The following is a 25945-nucleotide window of genomic DNA, read 5'->3' on the forward strand; positions in this document are numbered from 1 at the left end:
TTATGTCTTTCTTTTATGAATAAATGCAAATCAGATGTTAATTTTTCTTGATGATTTTTTTTTTTTTTGTACCTGAGGCATGGAAAAGCTCACGAACTCACGTGCCTGCCTTCTTTTGTGCTCAGGGTATGAAAAGCAATTTAGCAAAGTGTTTTCCAATCAAAGTAATGTGACCTGATCTCACTTGCATTTGGATCTTTAATACAACACAAAATCACCGGAACCACTCAACGTGTGTGTGTGTGTGTGTGTGTGTGTGAGAGAGAGAGAGAGAGAGAGAGAGAGAGAGAGAGAGAGAGAGAGAGAGAGAGAGAAGTGGTGTAATGATGGAACAGATCATCAGTTGAACAGCCAACCTGAAAACTGCAGATTCCAGAGGAGTTTAATTGTCACACCGACACGAGCGCAGGTGCGGGTTTAAAGTGGCCGTGAGGCGTTTTTTTTTTTTTTTTTTTTTTTTTTTTTTTAACAGTACGTACAGCGAGCAGCAGCAAGTCCTTCCTGCGTTTTATCATCTGAAATACGACCCTGACAGCTGTAAACGCTCGCATTGACTTTTACGTTTCTTCTTAATTTTTGATGATTTGCCATTAAAAGCATTAAAATGTGCCGGCTCATTTATACAAGGCGAAATATGCTTTCAAAAACTTACACTAAGGCATTAAACTGTGGGTTTACAGCCTCCAGATGCAAGAATATATCTTAAAATATTTTTAAAATTAATTTTCTGCTCCGTCTTTTAATACATTCAGTTTCAATTTAGCTTTAATCTCAGGTGTAGAAACTGTTTTTACCTGTCACACAGCAAATAAATAAACAGCAAACTCAGTTAAGTGTGAGTTTACACCCCACTGAAGTCAAAGACGCAGTTTATTTAATAGTTTCTATAGATTTATATTCAGTTGAAACTGAAAGTGCAGCAGTTTGTTTTTGAGAGGTTAAATCGACGCAGTTGTCGTTTTTAACTTCATTATTAAATAATATTTTATTGAATGGCAGTTGCATGAATCACAGTATGAAATCTAAAATACACTGTTTTATCAGATGTGTATTGAGGTTAATGTTGTAAAATTAAATAAAATAAAATCTTAGAAATGTGACTTTTAGTTGAGTTGCAGATGTTTCCCAGTGTGCGTAAAACACTGTATCAGGATATAAATAATAATAACAATCGCTCAATAAAAGTTACATAAAGAGCTACGTTTCAGATAATTATTAAAAAAAAAAGAAAGAAATATTGTTGCTTTGGTGTCTTTTTCAACAGAACAGTCAAATAAATAAAAAAAATACAGTTACGAATAAAATCACACAGACATCAGATTCTAATTTTACGTTTAAACTGGGGACTCAGTTGTAATGAGCCAATTAATTATAGACAGAATTAAAAGCAAGTGCAAAAATCAATCTTTTACGGTGTCGAGGATGGAATCAAATTGATGCTCCATCTGTTCACGCCAGCAAGATATGTAGCCCGGAGTGTGTGCAGGACATGGTGGGGAGATCCAACATAAAACTGTGTGGAAGGCTGATTCTGTAACTATATGGTTGTGGTGAAATGTGGTAAACTTGTGAAATATTCTCCTGTTTATAAAATCATAAAACTAATTTTAGCATCGTTGATTTGTGTACACTTCAAGAGCCAATGCCCAACGTTTGGTGCATGTTTGTGACGGTTTTATTGATAATAAAAAGTCAGACAATAATATTTATTTATTTATTCCAACATACAAAATAAAAAATCTCTGCATTTTTAAAATAAATCAAAACTTTACAGGATGTGAAACAGGACCAAAATGCATCTTAAATCCTCCGACAAAACTCTTTAAGTCCAAAAGATGGATATTAAACTTACAACTAGTGGTGTCACATCCCCTCTGCAGGGAAACTCACATCGACAGGTGACGTTGGACTAACGCGAGACAAGCAGCTAACAGCCTGCGCAGGAGAAGAAGAAAAGAAAAGACACTATGTGATATATCTAAAAAGAAACCAAACTTCTTTACCAACACCCAGAACCCTCGATCCTCCTCTCACCTTGTCCGCTTCTGCTTGCAAAAGCTGACGTTCAGCGGGTGGAGCTGCTGCTCCTTTTCCCTCTCCTCCTCCTCCTCCTCATGCCACCTCTCCTCTCTCCTCTGCACAGGCCATTAGGAAGCGGGGTAAAAGATAAATTACTCTCTGTCAATACATTACACCTCTCCTAATGGGTGCACGCAGGCTCCAAAAACATTTTTGCAAACTCTTGACATGCAGTGGCAACGTCTTAAACGCTGCAGCTGTGATTCAGAGACGGTGATTTGGACTTTATTTCTGCCAACTTTTAGTTTATTTTCTGTCTTTCTTTTCTTTTTAACTCTACTGGTTTTGATAGTCAAACAACCGGAAGTACCCAGTTATTACTGATAAAAATTAAAGGGTGATTTCGTTAACTTGTCCTTTTTGTTTAATTTGATCTTTAATGGCCTTTTAGTGGCCCGCTGACCCCATGTAGGAGCTGTTGAATAGAGCGGGGAGGCCCCCCTCCGAAAAAGAGGCACCACACGTGCTGTTCAAACACTGGCCAAACAAAGTAAACACACAAGAACTTTTCATTGTTCATTTGTATTTAAAAAAAAAATTAAAATCAACATTTTACTTCCATTTTCCTCTTTTGGCTTAATTTTTGCAGTAAGGATAAATTTAAACTGCATGGAACAGGAGGACATGAGACACAGAAGAAAGGGGGGAGAGGAAAACTGAGAGAGGGGTTGACGATGATGATGGTGGCGGGGGTCTTATAGGAGGGGGGGGAGAATGTAGCTTTAAGGGAAATGTGCAGCCGGGTGTGAAATTACAGCCTATAGTGCTACATATTGTACCAGAAGCTCTCTCCAAAAACAGTAACAAAAAGAGAAATCATCCTCTAACCTGACCAGGAGGCAACGCGCGAGATGTGACCGCCTGCCCCAAAGAGATGCCCCCCTCATAACCCCACAATACCCGTACCCCGACCCTCAAATGTAGTGAATTACCTAGATCTACTGATATTATTATTATTATTATTATTATTATTATTATTATTATTATTATTATTATTATTATTATTGAAAAACACATAAATGCAAGCAACTTTAATTTTATATTTTAAAAAAATATCTGTAAATGTAAAATGTCTCCAAACAAGACAGACTTTATACAAAGCGTTTTTATCTTCCTCTAAATATCTGATTTAATCTTACAGCTGCAGACACCACCTCACATAAAACTAGCCTCCTGTCTATAACTTGGCCTGAAGAATATTCTTTTACTCATGAGTCTTCAGGCTAGTTAAAAGCACCTAAACTTTGACTTTTCTGGTACACTTTTGCATCCTCCTTCACGTTTGTGAAACTATACAGCGCCATCTACAGAAGCTGAGTTGCACTGCTGTGTGCAGGTCTTTCACCTCGGAACATCCACCACTCTACGCTTCCAGTTTGGACCAGTGCAATCATCACACCATCAGCTGCATGTTAGAAAGGTCAATACATCTGCATTTAACCTACATAACCAGCCGGAACATTTTCTGTATCAAATTAAAGCAGAAAATAAGATCAAGACCAAATTATTTGGGCCTTTCGTGTTCCAGAACCTACATAAAGACAAATGAAGAAAAGAAATTGAGTTATGAAAAAAAATGAAGATAAAATTTAATGAAGAATTAACTAAAACTGGATTGAGAGATGGACGCAGATTTCTTCCAGAGACATGCTGATTGTGTAAATAATGTGGGGAAGACAATTATAAAAGTCAAATTTAAAAACTATTCTACATTTCACTTATTTAAAACTTCCTGTAAGTGTTATTCAGAGCTGTTATAATGTCTAATAAACACATATCTACAACCCGGACTCCGTCCCTTATTCATCTCCCTCCCCTTCTTGCCGGTGTGTCAGACCCAGAGACCTCCTCATTTGGACCTTTTTTTTTTTTTTTTTTTTTTTTTACCTCCGTACGTTGGCGAATCACAAAGTGTTGGCATCTATTGCCTTTGTCTGACAAGTCATCCATATAAGCAAAAGGGGGGTCTGCAGAAGGGAGGGGAGGAGGGGTGGGTTGCAGCTTTTAGAACCACAGACACAGAAAGAGGCTTCATTCCCAGCTCCAAAGATCCAGCCTGACGCATCCAGCGCGCCACTGAGATACCCGGCGTGAGTGTGTGTATGTGTGTGTGTGTGTTCACATTCGTGCGCCGTGTTGACTCGTGAATCAAGGCCACCAGGACTGAGGAAATACCGGGCCTTATACACGCTGGACGCTTCATATCTGTAAGAAAAGAGAGTCGCTTTTGCTGGCATGCTGTGAGAATTACCTCTGGTCACCAGCCCGGCTGTGAAAGCATACCGATAAACTGAGAACAGGTCGCGTCCCTGAAAGAGTCCTTCGGTCATGCTGTGCACCTGCCAGACCTCCGCTGCCGGACAGGACTGCTGAAGAAAAAAGAGGGGCAACTTTGGGGGCGAGAAGTTGCCATCGGATCGTTTGTTTTAAAACGGTGGTGGAGGGGCAAACTTAGTCCCTCCATCGAGTAGAATCACATTTTTTTCTTCAGATTTTCAACCCTTGATAGGAAGGCGAAACGGCGACTTCAGTTGATTATCTGTCTTTCCTTTGCTATCCAATGGATATTCACTGCAAAGCAGACCCCTTTACAGCGATGCACCGTAAGTAGCACAACCCGAGTTTCTTTGCCACTGCAGCTTTTACTTACATGCGTATAAAAAATAAAATAAAGAGGTAATGCTTTATTTCTGTACGCTGCAACAACTCGCAGCACAACGCAGCAGTTTTGTCCGTGCAACCAGCACCCTTGCGCATGCAAAAAATAAAAAGAAACAGGGAAACAGAATACTTATAATAATAATAATAATAATAATAATAATAATAATAATAATAGCAATAATAATGATAATATATTAAAGACTCATATTTAACGCCTGATCTTGTGTGTAAAATGCTCTCAAATATCATCTTTCTCTACACACCGCAGAGATGTGCAGAAATTCAACTTGTCACAGTAAACAAAGAACAAGCCTAAGCAGGTGCTCTCTAATTTACACGTGCATCACCCTGAAGCTTCCCGCGCACCGTGTGTAATATATATATATATATATATATATGTGTGTGTGTGTGTGTGTGTGTGTGTGTGTGTGTGTGTGTGCGGGCTTAATAACTGAAGACACATTAGTTACACATCTATTATTCAAAATATCCATCCAACAGTATCCAAGTTAAATCCACATCCCGTGTGGTTTACTTGTAATTTGGCGAATGTGCGTAAATAATTGATATCCTCTTGGCTTACTAAATAATATGTAATATGAGTAATCAAACTCGTTAAATTATTTAAAATTACCATGCAGGGGGACATGAACAAGCTCGTAACTTAATAGCCAACATGAGCCGTGGAGGTGCCTTGAAAAAAACATCACAACTATGTTTTGGTAGCGAGAAACTTACAGGCGCTGGAGAATCTGAGAAGGGAATATTTTAAATAGATTTCAAGAAAAATAATCTTTCGTACTTATTGGTCAGGAATTCAATGAGAAAACTGGAGTGTGGCACATAAAACGTTAAATGTGCACGCAAATGTTAAAATTTTCTGTGTTGAGCAATTAAATGAAACATTTTACTTTAGTTTGATTTATCATTGTAAAGACGTTTCAGCTAATACTCTCAATAAAAAGTTAATGACGAGAATTAACTGCTTTGTTTTCAATCAGAGCAAGAAAAAACAGCATCATGCACAAAAATATAACAAAGGCAAATTTTAATATACTTTTTAAATCACTAAACTAAAATAAATAACAAATATATATATATATATATATATATATATATATATATATATATATATATATTAAACATAAAAGTTAATCTTTGTAGCTTTTTGATCATTTTTCTTCTTTGATTTTTCTTGAATCATTTACAGCTCTTGTGCAGTTTGATTTAATTATTATTTAGATTAACTGGCCTTTTTTTTTTTTTTTTTTTACAATACATTGCTATCTAATCGTTGTAATATTTTTAATGAAATGGGGGACACCATGATGAGCCTTCTATAAGTTACATTAATTGAAAACGTGTAAAAAAAAGTCATATTAAGTGCAGTATTCCATAGTTATGATAAAAAATACACTAATAGAAAAGAAAGAAATTGATCCCCGTTTATCCTTATCCTTCCCTTCGTTTAATAATTATAAAACAGTCATGTGCACCTTCCCTCTAAAACGACTTTATGTAATGTTACGCCGTGTCTGTTTGTTGCTGTTGTATCCCATGTAGGGCACGGAGGTGTGAACCAGCTCGGCGGGGTGTTTGTGAACGGCAGACCCCTCCCGGACGTCGTAAGGCAGCGGATAGTGGAGTTGGCGCACCAGGGCGTCCGGCCCTGCGACATCTCCAGACAGTTGCGGGTCAGTCACGGCTGCGTCAGCAAGATCCTGGGCAGGTGGGTGAAGACTGTCCGGCCGAGGTAAAAATCCGCTGGGTGGAGGGGATGTGCATTTCAAAAAAAAAAAAAAAAAAAAAAAGAGTGGATTTTTTTTACTCGGTTAGTTTTTAAATTTTAAGTAGGGCTAATTATACTTTAGTCATTCTAAATTGTTTATGAGAAATACTTGAGAAGTCGAGATTTACAGCAAGCGTGCAGTAATTTAATGGAATATAAGGAGCTTAGAAGCTTGTTGGATGTTTTGTTCATTTTTGTTAGAAAACACTAATTAAACTGCTAAAAGCACATTTTTAATATTTATTTTGAAATAAGTTTCACATTTTTCTTTTGTTTCTTTTTTAAAAAGTGATTCTGCTACTTACATGTGCATAAACGATTAATTTGATATTTGAGAATATTCTCTTTTTTTCAGATACTATGAGACTGGCAGCATCAAACCTGGGGTGATAGGTGGGTCTAAACCCAAAGTGGCCACGCCAAAAGTGGTGGAAAAAATTGCAGATTACAAGAGACAAAACCCAACCATGTTTGCCTGGGAGATCAGAGACAGACTGCTGGCAGAGGGCATCTGTGACAACGACACTGTCCCCAGCGTATCATCCATTAATAGGTAGGGGAAACATCACAAACAAAATGCTGTTTTTCTTTTTTTCGCACATTTTAAACGGAGTTTGGTTAAAACGACAAGACATCCAAATGTTAACGCGTTAATGAAGAGGGGCCAACATGGGAGTAAATTGAAAATCATGCATCACAGCAGCCATGTAGGCGCGCCGCCGCCACCCACAGAAGAAATTTGTTTGAGCAACTTTGTGCTGCGCGGCATGCCGAGGCTGCCTGCAGTCTCTGAGGTGCAATTCAATCTTTTAGACCGAACTCCCTCAACAATCAGCAGTACATCCAGGACTGAGTGAATCTGTCGAGATGAAAACCGATCAATATTCGGTGACCAGTTCCCGTGGCGCTATAAAGCAGGCCAATTTTCTTTAGCACATCTAATGTGCTGGTGCTGCTGCACAGAGAGAGCAACGCTGACTTTTGTAGTCCCTGCAAGATTTTGTTTAGCATGACAATGGAGGAAAAAAGTAAATAAATTACATTATTATTTACATCTAAACTTAGATGATACCTGTAATTAATATGGATATAAAATTAAAGCACAGAATGAATTTCGCTTTGATTGTTGTGTGTTTTCTGAGAATTATTATTCGTCAAACCAACCTTTTCATGCCCAAACCTTTAGTTTTCTTTTTTTTTTTTAAAAAAAATCGTTAACAGTTTAAGATCTACTGCAGGAGGACTCAGGACATCCCCCCACTACCACCAGAGATCCCTGGTGATGAACTTTGGTTAAGAGGCACTGTTCCATACAGCCAGCATCAGCATTACATTTTAATGAGCTGATGGGAGAGCGTGGACAGCTCCACACAAGACATCTTTTAAATAGAGAAAAGGCTGAAGAAAATTCATTTCATGCTTCGTGGCTGCCTAAAAAGCCCCATTTAAGGAGGCTCAGACACATGTATGTGATAAATTCAAAATGTACATTAATATCATTAAAAGAGCCCTATAAAGTTTTTCAATTCCAATTAAAGCTTGCTATTTTGGAAGGAAGATGGGGATGGGTGGGTGCTTGTGTGTCTTTGTTTATGTGGGAAATTAAATTGTGGACACAAAGAGGTGTAATTCAGCCAGTCAAATATGAGAGCCTCTTTTAATTTTTCTTATGTTTTCATGCTGAATATTTCCCCCCTTTTCTTTAGTAGAAAGAAATGTTAGATTTAACTGTCTTGCTCCATATTGCCACCCACATATACAGTACTCAGTGAAGCGTAAGCATTTGTTTTGATTCTGGTCCAGCTAAAATAAAGGAGCCATTTGAAAAATAATTATAATAATAATGACAATAAAAGAAACAATCACTATTTTGGCCACATATTGTAACTCAAGTTTGTTAATAATCGCCAAAAACAGCCGAATGACAAAAGAAGTTTTCTCCAGGTGCTGAAGAGCTTTAGCAGGAGAAGCAAAACAAAAACACTGGAGCCAAAGTCATTTCCACTTGGATGGTTCTGACTGGGGCCAGTTGTGGGTATCTGTGACAGACAGTCTGACCCCAGGACTGTTGACAAAAGAGGGTGCTGGATTTAAACACTTTTCTCCTGCATGTATTATTAAATACTACAGAGATAGTGTTGTACTGCACTTCAGAGCCACAAGGAACACTTGCTGCTAGGAATGAAAAAAAAAGTCTTCAATGGTGCTCAATATTATTGATTCAGAAGTAAAGCAATTTTAATATCTCTTCAGGGGATTTTCAGCAACAGCCGGGTCATTAATTCATTCTCCTAAATTGCTTATTCAATACGAAGAACATGGATACCAAATAAAGTCTTTGAATTTATGTTGCACACACAAGTCAGGAGGTCGAATAACTGTTATGGGGGAAAGTGAAAAAAATTAAAACATCAATATGCGCTCTCTGGGAAACCGTGTTGTTGGGTGGCTTTGCCTGCAAGGGGAGTTTTTTTTTGTTTGTTTTTTTTATTTGTGACATTGTCAGATTCATTTCTCTGAAGCCTTCTGGCTCTTAAAGTAACATCAATATCTAAAAATCCCAATGTCTTTCTGGATAATATAATCTTCATCTTCTTCTGAAATATGAAGGACAAAGGAGCAAAATCTGAAGTGAAAAGGATGCATGATCCTCAGCAGATTTCTCCTAAGCAGCTCCCGTGGCATACATGATGAATAGTTTTAAAGTTTACAAATTATTGTGACAGCTCCCTTTCTCCCCAAGTGCCATTCAGATTAAAGGAATCTAATGCTGGCGTAAGCTTGTGCAAGGCAATAAGGAACTATTGCTTTCCTGTCACATATAATTTATAGCTTTCTATTTGCATCTGTTTGCCCGTCTGACTAATCCCCAACTTTTTCTCCCCAAGCCCCAATCAATACAACCTCATCCGCACTGGCACATGGGGCCACTGGTTCTGTTTGATCTGGGAAGCAAAGGGCTACTATAGGTCTGCGATCGGCCCTTGTGAAGCCCACTCTACAGTGAGGGGGGGAAGGAGAGTGAGCTGATTAGTGTGGGCCAGGTAGAGCAGTGAAGCTGATCATTGAGGTGAATTGATGTGATTTCATGCTTTGTTTGCAAGATCACTCAGACCAAAAGTGCAATGAAGACTTTTTACCAGACCTCCTCTCTAAGGTGGAGCCATATCTTAATCACACAATATCTCTGCAGAGGCTAATGTGATGCTAGAATTAGGGGCAGCGTGGAGATCTTCCAGGAGAAAAAGAAGCACCATTGGCATCTGTATTTCCTTTGTTCTGCAGGATCATCAGAACAAAAGTTCAGCAGCCTTTTCATCCATCGCCTGATGGCACATCATTGTCAACACCGGGCCATACAATTGGTAAAACAGCTTACCACATAGAAAATATGTGTGCATTCATTCTGAAATACAAGCTGACTGCTGATTTTTTCTTCTCAGTACCAAGCACAGCTTCTCCACCTGTAACCAGCGCTTCCAATGACCCTGCAGGATCCTACTCCATCAATGGGATTCTGGGTATTCCACGATCCAACGGGGAAAAGAGGAAAAGAGATGACGGTAAGGGAGTTTTTCTTTTTTGGGGGAGAAAAAAATCACAAAAAAACATTTAAAAATCTTAACAAAAGCAGAGTTTCATGCAGTTTTTATACTGTAAACCTTGTCTGCTGAACTTGCAATTGCAGCATTAAAACCTGCTGCAGTTCCAGCAGATGACCCTTATAAAACACCTAAGTCTGAACTCGGTTACACTGCTGTGTCAACCTGCCAAAGACTCTTTTGATTTGAAGACACGACCTCCGCTGTTGTCTCCTGCAATTAATCTTTATGGAAGTGATTAAAGGGCTTTAGATAATTACATGTCAAGATGATGTAGCCAACCACCCAGGTCAGTCAAGAAACTGCTATAGCTCTGTGGAGCCACCCCCCCACACACCCTTCGAACAAAAGTGGCTCCACTTCTGCTGCTGTTAGTGGATATAAGGAGGCCTGAGGCGATATAGATTATTGGTTCTGTAAGCAATAGGCTTCCCTAATGTCGCTACATAAGAAGCTGATGAGAATAGCTAAACAGATGCACTCATGTTCCAAGGCGTGCATGGGTATGGAGGGATGATGTGGCTGCTGAAAAGGGGCAGTTATCTCAAACAGGGTGGGGAATGAGTGCCTTATTTCAGCAGTTCTCCAGAATGAGAGCTAATCAGAGCACGGCAGCAGTTTACATAGCCACTTCTTTGTTCTGCCGTTTGTTGGGAAAGCACAGGGGTTTGTGGGATATTGAGTGGAATTGATGTTTTATGTGCGTGCGGGGAGGGAGGGATGACTAATGACCTGTCAGAGGTAGATTTCCTGGCAAAGATATAAAAACCAGCATGACGTGGACATGGCAAATGACATAATCAAGTCTTTCCCTGTAAGAGATGCAATCGCAGGGGCATAATGCAAACGTCTGGTATTTTCAAGGGTTCATTTTCAGTCGTTCGAGGACCTCTCATATTAGCCAGGGTGTAATGTCTAGTCACTGAATGATAAAATGCACACATTTCTATGCAGATTGCTACTGAAGGGCAAAGAGGTATTAAAGGGCATGGGGAGGAATAAGGTATGTGTGTGTGAGAAGGAGAGCTGGCCTGTTTTGTGGAGGTCTTCCAGGTGACAGCCCCATGTTTCTACGGCTATTCAGTCTCAAATGATTCCCCTGATGTGCTGCCATCTTTGTGATTTAGGTGCTCGGCCAGCATTACGATGAAAGAGAAGAAAGCTGTGTGAAAGCGTGTGTGTGTGTGGATGTGTGCACTGGTGTGTGTTTGCATCAATGTAGGACTTGTACTGAGAGAGACGGTGGAGCTTTGGTTCTTATATACTCTCTCAGCAGCCAGCTGGTGCCTACCTGGAACCACAGGGCCATGGATACTTTATCTTTCCCAAACATAAACCTCAGGTCTTGACCACACACACACACACACACACACACACACACACGCACACACACATGCACACACATGGCTGAAAAAGCAATGTCTTGCCTGGAGCCACAGTTTGTAAGAATAGTATATTACATAGGATGTTACCCTGTAGACACAATTCTCCTGTTGCTGTCTTCTATTAAAGTGCACTTTTTTCAAACTAAACAGCAGAATTGAAAGATTTTGCTATAGGTGAGTTAAACAGTCCAGTGAAACTGTGGGTTTAGGTGTCATTTGAGACATGATTTTTGTTGAATGTCATTGCATAAATGATTATTACTTATTATAATCTGGGTTTATGCAGCTATATGTAGCTATAACTTTTATCACAGCATGCAGATCTTTTTTTATTTCTTTGCATCCACTCAAACAGTTTTACACAACAAAATCACGGCTTCTAATAACTTAACGACATGTTTATGGAAATTATTTACTGCAGCAATTAGTGAGTGTTTGTTGAACCAATTAAGGAAAAAACATGACCTCAGTACTGGGGAATCCAGAAATTTGCTGCTATTCCAGTGCTTTGTATTTTTGTCTGCCTTGTTTGCTATTCAGACATATTTTGCTTCACTCAGTAGTCTACATTCAGTTAATGCTTGGATTAAATTTCCTCACAGCACAGTAGCTTGCCTGAGCCCTATTTAAGTTGGTAAGCCTCATGATTATTATGGCACAAGCAGTCATTATCAAGGTTTTGAAACATGAACAAAAATGAGGGAAGGAGGGGAAGGGTTAGGGAGAGGAGGCTGAGTGCAACACGGTAAAATGGATTGGTTGTGCAGTGCAGAGTATTTGTTTTAGGCAGCAACTGTGGCTCTCTGCCAAGCAGGCAGACAGCTCCTAAGTTTCCAAGTCAGCAGTGCCCTTAAAAAAGGGTCCCCCCCATTACAGGAGGGATGTAGAGATAATGTAGTGTGACACACGTTATGTACACTGGGTCTCGGCAAGAGGAGCTTCAGGGACACAGGTGTCATAAGAGCCATTAATCTACTATTGTCACGTGTTATTGCAAATTAAAAGTAGCATGTTACACTTGGCAGCCATTGTTGCAGACGGACAGAGTGTAAGAGCGTGAGCGAGACCCCTGGAAATGGTGTCTTTGGTGACCACGGCTGTCCGCACGTTTTACAAATTGACATATATTAGAATTTGCAATTCTGCAGAGAAAAGCTATTACCTCACAGATTAACATCCAAGTAGCCCTCCACCCGCTTCACCTCTGCTGCATCCCTCCACCCCCACTGCTCCTCACACCATGGGCTTCAGGAAAGACAAAGAAGCTACAGCTCCTTTTCGCCGTGAGAAATAAAAACAAGATTTAAATATGAACTTGCTTTTTTTGCACACATTTCTCCACATTTTTTATTAGTGAACATGTGGGAGCGCTGACTGGACCTGAGCACACTGCTAGCAGGTCTGTTGATAAGACCCCGTGTCCATGAAGTGTGTCCGTTCTTTGAAAGTCAAATCACACGTCCTTTCAGAGCTACTTGCAAATTGCACAATCAGACAAGTAGATGGCTCTTAATTTCAGCCATTCTGAACAATTTCTTTCTTTTTTATAGGGCTTTCTTTTTGATTTATGAGAGAGACAACAAGAGAGAAATTTTGTGATAAGATGATCATCATATATTTCAAAAGCCTACAACAATAGCCAGTGGCAGCCAGAATGGATGTGATTCTGTGCTTCAGTAGCTGTTGAATTAATTATTTCTCATCTGTGAGCGTCATGAGGACTGAAGCGATGCGTGTGGATGGAGATGAGTGATGGAGCGGGCCACCATCACACCCCTGCTCTGTGTATCAGCATCTGTTTTGGGGTAGAGGAAGAAACAACAGAGGAACTCAGAGTGCAGCAAAATGTCAGCACCTAAATGCAACAATTCAAATGAGATTAATAAAGTCTTTAAAAACTTGGCAGCATCACAGCAAATGAATGGCCAAAGGTTACGCTTCTCCAACTCCCTGAATTGTAGCTGTAATCAAAGTGTTTGCAGGTATTCGATTATCTTTGGTCTTAAAAAAGCCAAAAAAAAACTGCAAAAATTGAAGAAAAGCTTTACAAATTTGAGTTTTATTTGACTCATTGATTTTCCATCAATCAACTGAGCAATTTCTAGCCCAGTCCCTCTAAACACTAATCACAGATCTTTAATGCAGAGTAAACATTTTATATTTCTCAGACAGTATTTCATTCATGTTTACATGATCAAAACATTCAATTAGAAAACCAAAATGCAGCTGAGTTCATCCAAATTGATGCAAATGAGTTTTAATTTGATTCCATTTAGCTCAGAATTGAATCAGGCGGGAAATTATAGAGGTGTGTTACAGTTAAATACATAACAATTTGGTAAAGGAATGAAACTGAATGCATGTTGACATGTTATTTAAACAAAGAGCAGACTGGGTGGGAGTGAAGGGTGGGCAGTGAGAGAAAGTTTATTCTTCTGAGGGGAGCTTTCATGACCTCAAGCTGCCAGTTCAACTCATCACTCCACAAAGATGAACACACATAGGACAATGATTTCTGTTGCATGGCGGGGTTTCGAAAGAAAAGTGCTGCTTAGTCTACACCTCATTTGTGATAATTGTTCTGTTTTTGTTTGGAGGGCAGTCACTCAGACTCAGTGCAGTCCTTGGAGTTGTGTTGGCTGAAGGTTCCTGCCGGGGGTCGTGACCTGTGGGTGCCAAGCCCGCAGAGAGGAGTCCACTTTATAGAGCTGGTTATCTGATCTGATGGAGGTGGCTCCCTCGTTACCAGAGTGTTAATACAGACCGATGTCAAGATGAATACACTCAGCGTCAGAGATGATCAATAAATGACCGCAAAGCGAGACAGGCATGTAACACACCAACAAAGCCACTGTGGTCAAAGATGGTTATCACTGCTGCATAATGGACTGATCAGGAAATGTCCAAATAATGGGTTTGACTTCCTGTAGAGATGGAAAAACGCTTATAGACACCTATAATGAATACCCCCTCAAATGTCTTCAGTTTAAAAGTTTCTTCAAAACATCAAATATTTTTTATTACATTAGCAGAAAGTTGCAAAAGTTAATACTCAAAAACATTGATCTTTTTGTCCAGAATAGTGTGGATAAAATTTGCCCCAACTTGCCTGTCATGGCATCTCCTTCCTAACAAACTAGTTAATGCAACAATTAGTCTGAGGCAGATACTTTTGTTAATAAATAAAATAATAAACAATTCAATAAATACCCAACATCAGGATTTGTCTTGCAGTCTTGAGCACAGATAGGCACACAGACACTAAATTGACTCTAAACACAAACGTGATCCCAAACAAAGCTCAAACTTTATTCACAAAAAAACATGTTATTAAAATATGACAACTTTGATTTTCAAATGAAACAGGATACAAACATTTCCTTTTGATGCATATTTGTTGAAGACTTTTAGGATTTTTATTATTTTTTAAGGGGTTATTGCTTAAATCTTTCTTGTGAGGTTTTAAACTATGTAAGGATGCATAAACAGAACTGTAATAGCATGGCTTCATATCTATCTAACCTCCAGAGTTGTTAAATGGGTGCAGATTTGTCAGTAGTGAGGCGGGCACATGGGACTGTCTTCTGTTTGAGTAGGAGGAAGAGCATGTAGGTTGACCCAGGATGGTTTTTCTTGTGTGTGGGAAGTGTATTCCACAGTGGTGAATGACAAATATGGTGTTGGCGGTGGTGGTGGTAGAGAGGGGTATTGATCAGGTGTTGTGGCTCAGGATAGCTGATGGAAAGTAATTAATGACTCTATTTGCCTTGGTAGCAAAGGGAACAATTGCGTTTGATAAAGTGACACACAGCAGCAGCAGTAGGTGAGGGGCCTTCACTGTGGCTGTGCAGAAAACTTGCTGAACAGTCATCTGATTTTGCCAAACTGTCACCCCAGGAAAAGTCTAAACTGTTGTTTGTTTATCACGTAGCAGCTGTGTTATGTTCTTAAAGATGCAAATAAATATTTTAGACAAAATTCAACACGTTTTTGCAGTAAACAGCTGCAATATTCATGTTTTTGCATTCAAATTTTAAAGGTTAAAGCAACAATAAATAGCATCAGCTTTGTGACTTTTTGCTTCCTCTTCATTCTCCTAAGCCACAGCTAACTATCTCCTCACTGTGTGTTTATATTGAGTGAAGAGACATAGCAGTGGTATGGATTTTCTCATCCAACTCCCATATGTACCAGCATTGACTATTTTAAACAGGAACTGAATTTACTCCATCTTTCATTCAAACCTCAGTCTTTGTCCAATTCCCAACATTATACATACATACATATATATATATATATATATATATATATATATATATATATATATATATATTATTACATTTATTATTGTAAATGTTTATGATAACAAAATTATAGCAATGTTGGCATTATTCAGATTGCTTTGATTTTACATATATAACAAATTAAACTCACAAACTCTGATATTATATATGAATTAGTAGTTGAAACAGAGAAGACAACATGAGTAATGTTGAATAAACATATGCACATTTTCAACAAATGTAGAATATCAACTAAAGAAGCGTTGAGTTTACAGTTTATGTATCCACTGTTTAAAAAAACATGAAACTGCAATATGAGAAGCATAAAAAATGTACCTATACCCTATCTAAGGGAATGTAAAATGGGAAGGTGGGAAGCACGTATCCATGGCTTTCAGATTGTGTAAAATAAAACAAGTAAAATCTCCTGAATATTATTGTTTTTTCTGTTAAGTTGACACACCCCAATACAAAACCAGATTTCTTACTTTACTGCAATGATAGTGACTGCGAGACATTTTTATCATTAAATAAACTTGCTAAGATGACAAATGAGTTGGTTCTTGTTGTGTGGACAGTCTTGACATTTTAAATTATTCTGATGGCTAAAAGATGCGGGAAAGCAACCTTTTGGACCTAAGAATGAGCCAACTCAACATCCCACATGTATGTTCCATCACTGTGGGGAGCATTTTGGAAACTTTTGAAAAGCTCAGTATTAAATCGGTGAAACAAACTGGACACACGTCCTGGCATTTTTATTTGCGCAGTGAAAACAAGAAAACGTAAAATTTGTGTTCTTGGCAAACTCATAACTTCCTTATTCTTTAGCTATCAGTACCATTTCAGGTTATATGCACTTGCAAATGCTCAGACACACACACACCTACTTACATTCTCTTTTATAGCTCCTTCAGCTCCTCTTTGGAGTCGGGTTCATCCTCTGGTCTCATCCTGTGAAAAAAGGTCAAGCAGCAGAATAGAATGGCAATAACCCTCCCAAATGGTACTATCACACAGACATGATTGATCAATTGAATTCCATGGCAGAGAAAAATGTGGGATTAAGTAGAGTATTATACGCACAATGAGTTGAGGCATGATGTTCATTTCAAGTTCATTTCAGCTCCCTCTTGCCACCAGATCAGGCAATCAATAGCGGGCCTTGCATATCATATATCACCACTCTCCCACTGAGGGGAGAACATAATCTGCCGCAAATTTAGAATGACAGATTTGTAAGGGAGCTGAAGCTTTCTGGGATCCGGGGAGGAGACCTACAGACACAGCTACTGCAACTACAGGCTGAGGGGTGGGGGGGTTCAGAAGGGCTGGAGAGGGAAGGAGGGAGGGGGCTGTGGAAGGACGGTCTGTAAAGGTTTTAAAGCTTTGCACACAACAGGAAAAGCTGAGGCATCCTCCTCTCAACAGTCGAGTAATCAGGTCAGGAGTCGGGAGAAAATTCCTGTGTTTGGAGAGCGGGATGATTGAACTAGACTATACAATTTTATTCAGCCTCTTGTCCTCCATCGCTGTTTCCAAATGGAACCACACACTCGAAGAGAATAAAAGCAGTATTGAATTGTGAAAGGGAAATTGTGCTTTTTAAAAAACAGGCAACACTTGATTTCAGTGAACATCAAGCTGTTTTGGAGGGCAGAAGAGAAAGAAAAAATCCTCCGGCTGAAATGAAAAACCACAATAATAGAAAATCTGCTGCTTTCATTAGTACACTTGCTTGCTACAACATGTATATCTTTGCAGGTGACTGTAATCCAGCAATTACCAAAAGGTTTTCAGATCATGATGGTGTTAATTCTATGTGGGGAAAAGCTGTGATGCAGCCAATGGCTCGCCACAGCCATTAAGGTGAAGAAAAACCTGCACTCTATCCTTTTTTTGCCCTGAGAGCTCCTACAGAGGTGCTACAGAAAACACATGAGGAGAATATTAAGTGCACAGCTTGAAGTGAAGCCCAGCTTCCCAGGGTCAGTGTCTCGAATGTTGCTCTTTCTTCTTGTAGATGGTTCAGATGGTTCTGGCCCAAACAGTGATTCTCAGGGTAGTGTGGAGAGTTTACGGAAACACCTGAGGGCAGATGCCTTCACCCAGCAGCAGCTGGAAGCACTGGACCGGGTCTTTGAACGCCCCTCGTACCCTGACGTCTTCCCTACATCGGAGCATATCAAACCGGAACAGGTCAGTAGTACCATAACTGTCCACCTCTGCTTTTTCTATCCAAATTGAGCATGCAGTGCTAATTCAAACATTCACACACACTAAAACAGTTCTGTCACAAATATTCCCAAACCTTACCCAGAAACAAAAGCTAATTAAACAAACAACTGAGATGGCTGAATACTGGATTACAGCCCAAGCATGTATAATGCTGGAGGGATCACAGAGAAAACTCCCACACATTATTGATTTTGTGATGAAAAACACATTCCTTGCACCCACTGTAATTGAGAATCACAGTAAACTAACATGAAATTAATCAATATCTAGATTTTCCTCTTTTTTTTCTGTGTTATTCAGCTATTTTTATCTTTGTTGTTTATTTTTTACTTACACTACATATCTTGGCTTGCAAAGACTGGCCCAGTCTTTAAAGCTGCCTTGATTCTAACTTGTATTCATGACATAGATGTATGAAACATTGCAAACAGCCTCCATCTATTCCAAGTCTTGATATTAAACCCACACTTTGCCATCCATCCTCATTTAAAAAATTAAGAGGCATTTGAAAACAGCTACCCCCACCAAAAACGACAGCCAGAAACCACTGCTTATTAAAACCTCTGGGTTTATTACAATGGATAACCTTTATTTACTTTCATTATACTATTAAACAACAAGAGACTATTAATTTCTCCCACCAAACTACAAGTAAGACCCATAAAGCAAAAGCAGTCACCTAATTGAGTTCATTTTAATTTCTCTCCAATCGGGGCGAATTACGCAGGTGATAAATCAGTGGGACAGGCCTCACCTCCAGAAGAGGGCCTAATTTGCAGCTAATTACAAAACTGATTTCTACTGGAAGATCAATACCAAAACGAATTGGAAATGACTTGCAATCACAAAGAGCGTCAGGGAGAGTATTAAAAGGCAGGGATAAAGGGTTAGACTGGAAAAGGGGGTGAGTAAGTGAGAAAAAAAAAGGAGGCCAAAAACAGTCTAGAAAAATCAGCTTTAATTTACTGCAATATTAATCAGAGCACTTTTCCTTTCATGGGTCCCTCATGTTTTTGTTTTTTTTCTGCAAAATGTGGCCTTATTAGCCAGTGTCTGGGTTCTGTAGCGAGGCATTAAAAATCCATTCTGGAGATGCAAAACTCAATGGATTCACCCCTCCCACACTTCTGCTAGCCATTTGGTCATCCTTTTCAGACCTATCTTTTCAGTTTTCCCCCTCCTGCCCTTTATCTGCATGATAAAACGTCTGTTTGGCGTCTGAAGCCTGCGAGAATAGAGGAAAACATCCGACATTGTGCCAGTGAACAGTTGTAGCAGACAATTAGAGTTTATCTGTGATAGTGGCAGACAAGAGCAGGGTCACAGGCATCCCCCTGTGGGAGCGCAGCCCACTGAGCCCATCACACTGGGCTTTGGACAAACATTGTCAACACTCAGACTCCGGAAGTCACAACTCATTAAAAAAAAACCTGCTAACATCTGCCATCAGTGTCTTTGGGCAAATTTACAAAAAAAGAAAAAATACATAAACATAACAATGAAAGAGGAAAAAATAGTTTCTACACTCAATTCTACACAATTAAGGCCCAGGTCACTGAAATTAAGAGAAGCAGATGTAGATTTCATCTATACATGTAAGATTTTTGCTTCCACCTCGGGTGCATTGTTTGTGTTTGTGGAGCTCGGTATCTTTCCAGAAACTAATATAGTCTTGGAGATGAGAGTTGCACTAAGAGCTAGTCCTAAAAATTGCTTTTACTGCCCATGTTACAGAGCAAGAACAGTGATACCAAAACAAAGCAATACTTTTTTTTTCCTTTTTTTTTTTTACCAACGTGAAACAGAAAAACCTCAAAATAACATGTAGTCAGCCAATTTTATTTTGTGAATTTACTGTCACACACATGCACAATTTGTCCTTAGTTTTGGATTTAATTTATTTGCTTTTAACCTTTGCTGAAGAAAATCCTAAAGAGGATCATATTTAACGGCTTCATCTTCACCTAAATACTCAGAAAACTATAAAAACTCTTAAACAATAATAGAATATTTAAGCCTTTAAAAAATAAATGAATACATAACAAACTAGTTGATCTTGTAAGAGAAACAAAACAAACAAAAAAAGACTTCTATGTTCTTTTACTGGGATTTGGCTGAACTAGTCTTTTAAGCCAGAATCTGAAAGGAAACAAGAGAAAAACCCTTAAACAGATTTAAAGTAGCAAAATGTGCAAGTTGTACAAGTGATTTCATTCAAAGATAAGAGGTTATGAAATTTAAAGTTGAGTTACACTTCAAATTAATAGCAAAAAGCTAAGAAAAAAAGTGAATGGTGTTTCTTAAACAGGACCACATGGTGCGTCTGTAACAAAGCAGAACTGCTTTCTCCCTTGGCTGATCAGGGGTAGGACTGCAGTCAAGCACAAAAGGCCAGCTGACGCCTTGGCTTTTCACTCATCACAAAATCCCACTTCCTCTCAGACAATACCAAAATACATTCATGATATGCTTGAACTGCCACCCTGCAGCATGAACACACACAACAATACTCTCATACAAATTTATTCTCACACAGGCCTGTGTGGAGAGCTTAATGGAGGAGGAGAAAGGAGGATTTCCATCTAGGTATTGTTTGGTTGTGTAATGATTCAACTGTCCTTTTCCCAGGCTAATGAGTACTCGCTCCCTGCCCTGAATTCCAGCCTGGACGAAGTCAAGCCCAGTTTATCCTCCAGCGCCAACCCAGACCTGGGCCCCAGCGTGTCGCAAAGCTACCCTGTAGGTAAGATCAACTGCCATACAGTACGCCTTTATGCTGCCAAGACACAGCTTCAACTGAGGGGGCAGGGCGTGTTTGAACAATGTAAATGAACAAGAAAGTCCATGCTTAACATGCTAAAAACAAAATAAACATGTGACAATAAAGGCAAAAGAAAAAGTTAAGTGTGAAGACTTTCTTTAATACCATTTCACTCTGAGCTGCCAAGGTGGTACAACGATGCGATAAAAGCTTATAGCAGCTGTCCTCCGTCTGGTTTTTTGCTGAACAAGCAGGGCGTTAAGAGAGATTGGGAGCTGTTCTGTCACTGCTGGACAAGGACCTTTGGGTGTCAGCACATCAGAACTATGACTGTGTATCAGAGCGGGGTCTCAGCAGGGGGGTGGGGGCTGAGTGGACTGAGTGCTTGTTGGCTGCTGCTGTGTTGCTCCTGCGATTTGTCCGCCAGGAGACAGTCTGTGTGTCTCAAAGCACGAGTAATGTGCCTCGGTAAATACGCTCTGGCATTTCTGCCGCCTAACTCTAACACCATGATCATTTATTTCACCCTCCTATCGCTCCCTCTCCCGCTTCTCCCCCCTACTTGTCTCCTCTCCTTGTCACAGTTAATGACTGCCTGGCTAATTGAAATATTGTTCCGTTGTTGCAGTGTTATTACCAAGAAGAAGGTTAAGTTTACTGAAAGTTTACGATGACTGTCGGCTTGCTGAGATTAATATACAGAGCTTTTATTAAAATTCATATAATTATGCAGCAGCCATCAAAGGCAACGAGTTCTGCGTGGGGGGAGGACAGAGTGATTGAAAATTGCAGCAGCCCTCCTAAAATGATAGCCAAGCAGCCTTATGAGAAAAGAAAGAGCTCTTTTCTCATTAATATGTGGGAGGTAGATTTCCCTGTGTAAGGGAGGCCTCCTGAGAAGAAAGGTGTGTGTTTGTCCTTTGTGCACTGATGGCCCTGTAGAAAGTGGGGCCTGGTTCTGCAGGTAGCTTTGTTTGCACCTGGGATATTTTAGATGGTCTTTGCAGAAAGGCTCTCCTTACTCCTTCACAGGTGCAAAGAGACATGTAGAGGAAGAACGATGGACTTGTGTGCAAATCATTGTGATATAATATGTGTGTGTGTGTTTGCATATGAAATGCACTGGCTTTTGTATTAGTAAATGGGTTTATTTCATCCCCTTTTTCGCTGGTAGATCTCACAAGAGGCAGAGAAATAAAGTGTACAGAGGTCAAACTAATGAAACAAACATCACTCTGACTTCCACTTGGTAATTACTATTTGGTTAGTGGCTCTTCTGCTTTTTCTCCCAGTGGTTGCCTGTGTGGAAAATAGGTGATATTCAGGTGTGTGGTCTCTCTAATGGCTGAGTATTACAGTTTACTTGCCGGCGATAAGCTTACCACAGGAATTTTAAGCCATGCAAAAAGTAGTAAATTATCAGCAGTATTTAGGCCGAGATCCAATTTCAAATTAATTGTGTCTTTACGGGGTAAAGAACTGGAGATTATGTTCATCCTTAAAATGTTTTTCAAACACCAATTAAAATGCTTGCACTTATTGATCTTGTTGATTTTATGCCCTGGAATTTGCATAATCTATTAAAAATGAATGATTCATGAAGTGCTCATTGCCAAAGATCGGGATTCTCAGTGAACTGAAAGAGTTGAAAGATAGAAATCTTTTGTGTCCTCTGCTTATCCTATTAAGGCTCAAAAGTACCCGCAGAGCAGGGCTCAAATAAGAAAGGGATTTAAGGGCATTGTGCACATCATCGAAATTCAGAGGCAAGAAGCCACTTCCATTAAAAGTGTTTTTTTTTTCTCTCCCTCTCCTCCACATTAATGCTGTATTACCTGCTAAATAGTCCCTCTTACCCCATAAAAACACCAAAGGGTTCCATGAATATGTGGAAAGGACAATTGCATATTGTGAAGTAATTTCTATTGTTGATATGGGAAGTAATTTCTTTGATGAATTCCCTCCGAGAGATGGATTTCATCTCAAGTGCTTCTTATTCTTGTTCATTCAAACTGCTTAAAATTCAAATAGTGTGGGTTGTGGGTGAAAATGTGAATGGCAGAAGGAGGAGCTCTGAACTTTTTGTGTACTTTGAGAAATAAATGGAGCGATGGCCTTGATACGGCCAATTGTCCACTATTTCAATAGACTTTCAGTATTTCCTGAAGGTAGTCAGAGCCCACCTGTTTTTCTTGATGGTGCTTTAGGCTCAAGGGCCATCTTAAAGAGGTGAAGACATTCCCTTGAGCTTTCAGTGGGAGTTTTACACATCCTCGCTCAGTGACTGTATACTCAACACTCTTTAAACATGTTCCCTGCTGGGCCTGTTAATCGAGGCTTCCAAAGGCTTAAAGCCCCGTGTCAGTGACATCTCACCTCTTCAAGCAGCTGCTTTTTGCACACCCCCCTTCTTGTTATTCTTAAGAATAAAACCTCATCCTGCAAATGAGGTTGAAAACATTCAGTTAAGGTAACGGTGAGTGCTCTCAGGGTGAACTACACAGAAAGTATCAAGACCTGCTGTTGTCCAGTGAGCAGCGAGCAACGATCAGACAGTGAACCCGCCACCCATGATGTGTGGCCTCATGACAAACCGCTGGCATGTCTCCCCACAGGGGGAAACGCAGGCTTCGAAATTAATGCTCATTTCGTCTTCACAAAAGCAAACTAACCTTTGAGCACACATTTGATAATGAATGACTTTCAGCCGGTGTTTGGGGAATTAAAGCAATTTGGCTCTCCAAACATTCTTTACTTAGTTGTAATTAATTAGGGTGTTGAGATTTTTTGGCTGGTGATAAATTGCCCTATTGTGCATATAGCCCAGAAAATGGAGGTCAAAGATTTTTTGGTTGTTGTTGTAGCAAACATGAAGGTGTCCCTGTCATGCTAAATTTAATACTCTTGCAAGCAAAGGAGTCATTCACAAATGACTTTGTTCGTGTGCCAAATAAAGAGAAGGTCACCCTGATTTGTGTGTTAAGAAACGGAGCTTCTTGCTGCATTGTTATGGGTTGTGATAAAACCTATGAATTGAGTACTTTTGTCTGCTTCTTTCTTTTTGGCGGGTTTAAATGTAGGGTGTTTTTCTTCACATTTCATTGTTCAAATAATTCTGTCCCACTCAAATCTCAAACTGCCCTTTCTATAGTCAGATATTTGAAGGCACACACGCTGCAAGGAAACTGTATTCCCAGCTTGGCAGTTACTGCCACGATCCACTTCTCAAATTAAGACAAAAATCAACAGGCTTTTGTAACAGCAAACCAAAGGAAAAAAATCTTTGAATTGACTTTCACAGGGGAGAGAAAAAGAGGGCAAAGAAAAAATAAATAGCTTGATTTGCTGGCGTTGAATCTAAGGGGACTGTCAGAGAGAGCAGACAATATAAAGAAGGCCATCTTTTAATGAGAATCTGGACACACATCTCTGTTGTAAAAACAACAAAGGCTAGGAAGCAGCTAATGAGGCTATCATTGCTGTACAGAGAGTTCTCCGAATCTGCGCCTCTCTGAAAGAGGGCTTTAAAGGGGACATAAAGCAATAGTCACAGAGTTGCTGGCAGTCACAGCCAACTGAATATACAAAAACAGGATTCATCACAGGCCGTTATGATGGCAAACACGCTGCACAAAATATTTATATTTGCATTTATGAATTGTGTTCTTTATTCTCAGCATCAGCAGTTCTCAGTAACTTCTGCTTTTACTGTCAGTGCTGAATATTGAGCAAAAAACATACTAAACTTTGTGTCTTATTGATGCTATTTAAGGTCAGAATGAAGGATGAGGGTTAAGTTGAAAGTATTGATCCCCTCATCTGATTCACAAGATCGATGTCAGGGTAAGTATTGATAAAGTGACTGACCCAAATTAACTACAGTTTCTTAGTCGTCTAGTGATGCCATGCAATTTTTAAAAAAAGTAATTTTATAAACTTTTTATATAGTTTAGAAGCATTGAAATTTGAAATGAGAGTTCAAGAGTCCTGAATGTTAAAAGAACCTAAAACTAAGTGAAATATGGCACCGGTGTAAACTTTCTGAAAGTGCATTTCTAGCTGTCTTCTTTTGTTTCGAGGAAATTAAATTAGAGCCTTGAGACTGTGGTTAAGAGAGAAATCCTGTGGTCTTCATGTGCCTCAGAAGTTAATGAAGAGATAAGAGTATTTACTTTTATTAAACATGTGAGACAGTAGTGGCTGCTGCAATAATAATGAAGAAAAGATAGGGCCGGTGTTTGTAGAGACAGTTAGACAATAGTGACTAGTGTCTACACACAGATGCACATACACACTCATGCACAATGGTCTCACCCCTACAGGACCCCCCACTACAGTACTCCCACAGCTCCCTTTGACTTATGTGCACTGGCTTGTGGCTAACTAATTCTTATTATAAATGAAAGGTCCAGCATGACCTCACTCTTCTCTGTAAAGCTCTTTATCTCGCAGCCCTCAAGTTTCAGCTCTTTAACTAAAAGACACATTTCTGCAGGCGCTCATATAATGTTGTGATCAGTGCTGACAATAGAGAACAGTTGTTCAAGATCATTTCTTCATCAGACAATTCACGATCACAAGCAGAATGTACCATTTCTCTGGTTTGTATTTAGGCAGCGTCTTCACTCTCTTTATATTTTGTGTTTTCAGGAATATTTAACACTTTCACACAGGATTTTGTAACTTTGAATAAATCTTTCTTTATTTCAACAGACAACTCACAAACTTTTAACTTTTAGACTACTATTACAACAATAAGGTATTTAATAGATACAAGAACATTTTCAGATGAAAACATTAAATAAATTCAACAATTATGCGGTAATGATTATGTGCAAGCAGATCGGACTTGTCTTGAAAAATGTGCTTAAATATCAAAACATCACTTTGCTTATATGGGATTTTTTTTTTTTTTTTTTTATCTTAATGACATAGGAATTTCATACACTTTTCATGGTGCAGTAGACCAGCAGGTCAGGATAGTTCTTCTTAAAAATGTTTTAAACTCTGTTTGGTGCTTCAGTGGCATTGCATATTTTATTGGCATTATACAGCATATTTTGCATGTAAAGGCTTAAATTGCACCATAAGTGCAGCTGGAAAATTTGAATGGGGATAGTTAAATACTTCAGAATCTTGTTAAAAAC

At 39.3% G+C, this 25945-nt stretch overlaps 1 protein-coding gene across 1 annotated transcript in view; it reads left to right on the plus strand.

The window, feature by feature from the left end:
* The window catches only part of LOC121632993 (paired box protein Pax-2a-like), a 70737-nt gene that overhangs the window by 38470 nt on the left and 6322 nt on the right, over positions 1-25945 (plus strand). Inside the window, exons 2-7 of the mRNA XM_041974838.1 lie at positions 6304-6469; positions 6885-7082; positions 9815-9894; positions 9973-10092; positions 17823-17998; positions 20666-20780. Coding sequence (XP_041830772.1) covers positions 6304-6469; positions 6885-7082; positions 9815-9894; positions 9973-10092; positions 17823-17998; positions 20666-20780 — 855 coding nt within the window. The remainder of the gene's footprint in view (positions 1-6303; positions 6470-6884; positions 7083-9814; positions 9895-9972; positions 10093-17822; positions 17999-20665; positions 20781-25945) is intronic.

This window comes from Melanotaenia boesemani, chromosome 21 (assembly GCF_017639745.1).
Source record: "Melanotaenia boesemani isolate fMelBoe1 chromosome 21, fMelBoe1.pri, whole genome shotgun sequence".
NCBI lineage: Eukaryota > Metazoa > Chordata > Actinopteri > Atheriniformes > Melanotaeniidae > Melanotaenia > Melanotaenia boesemani.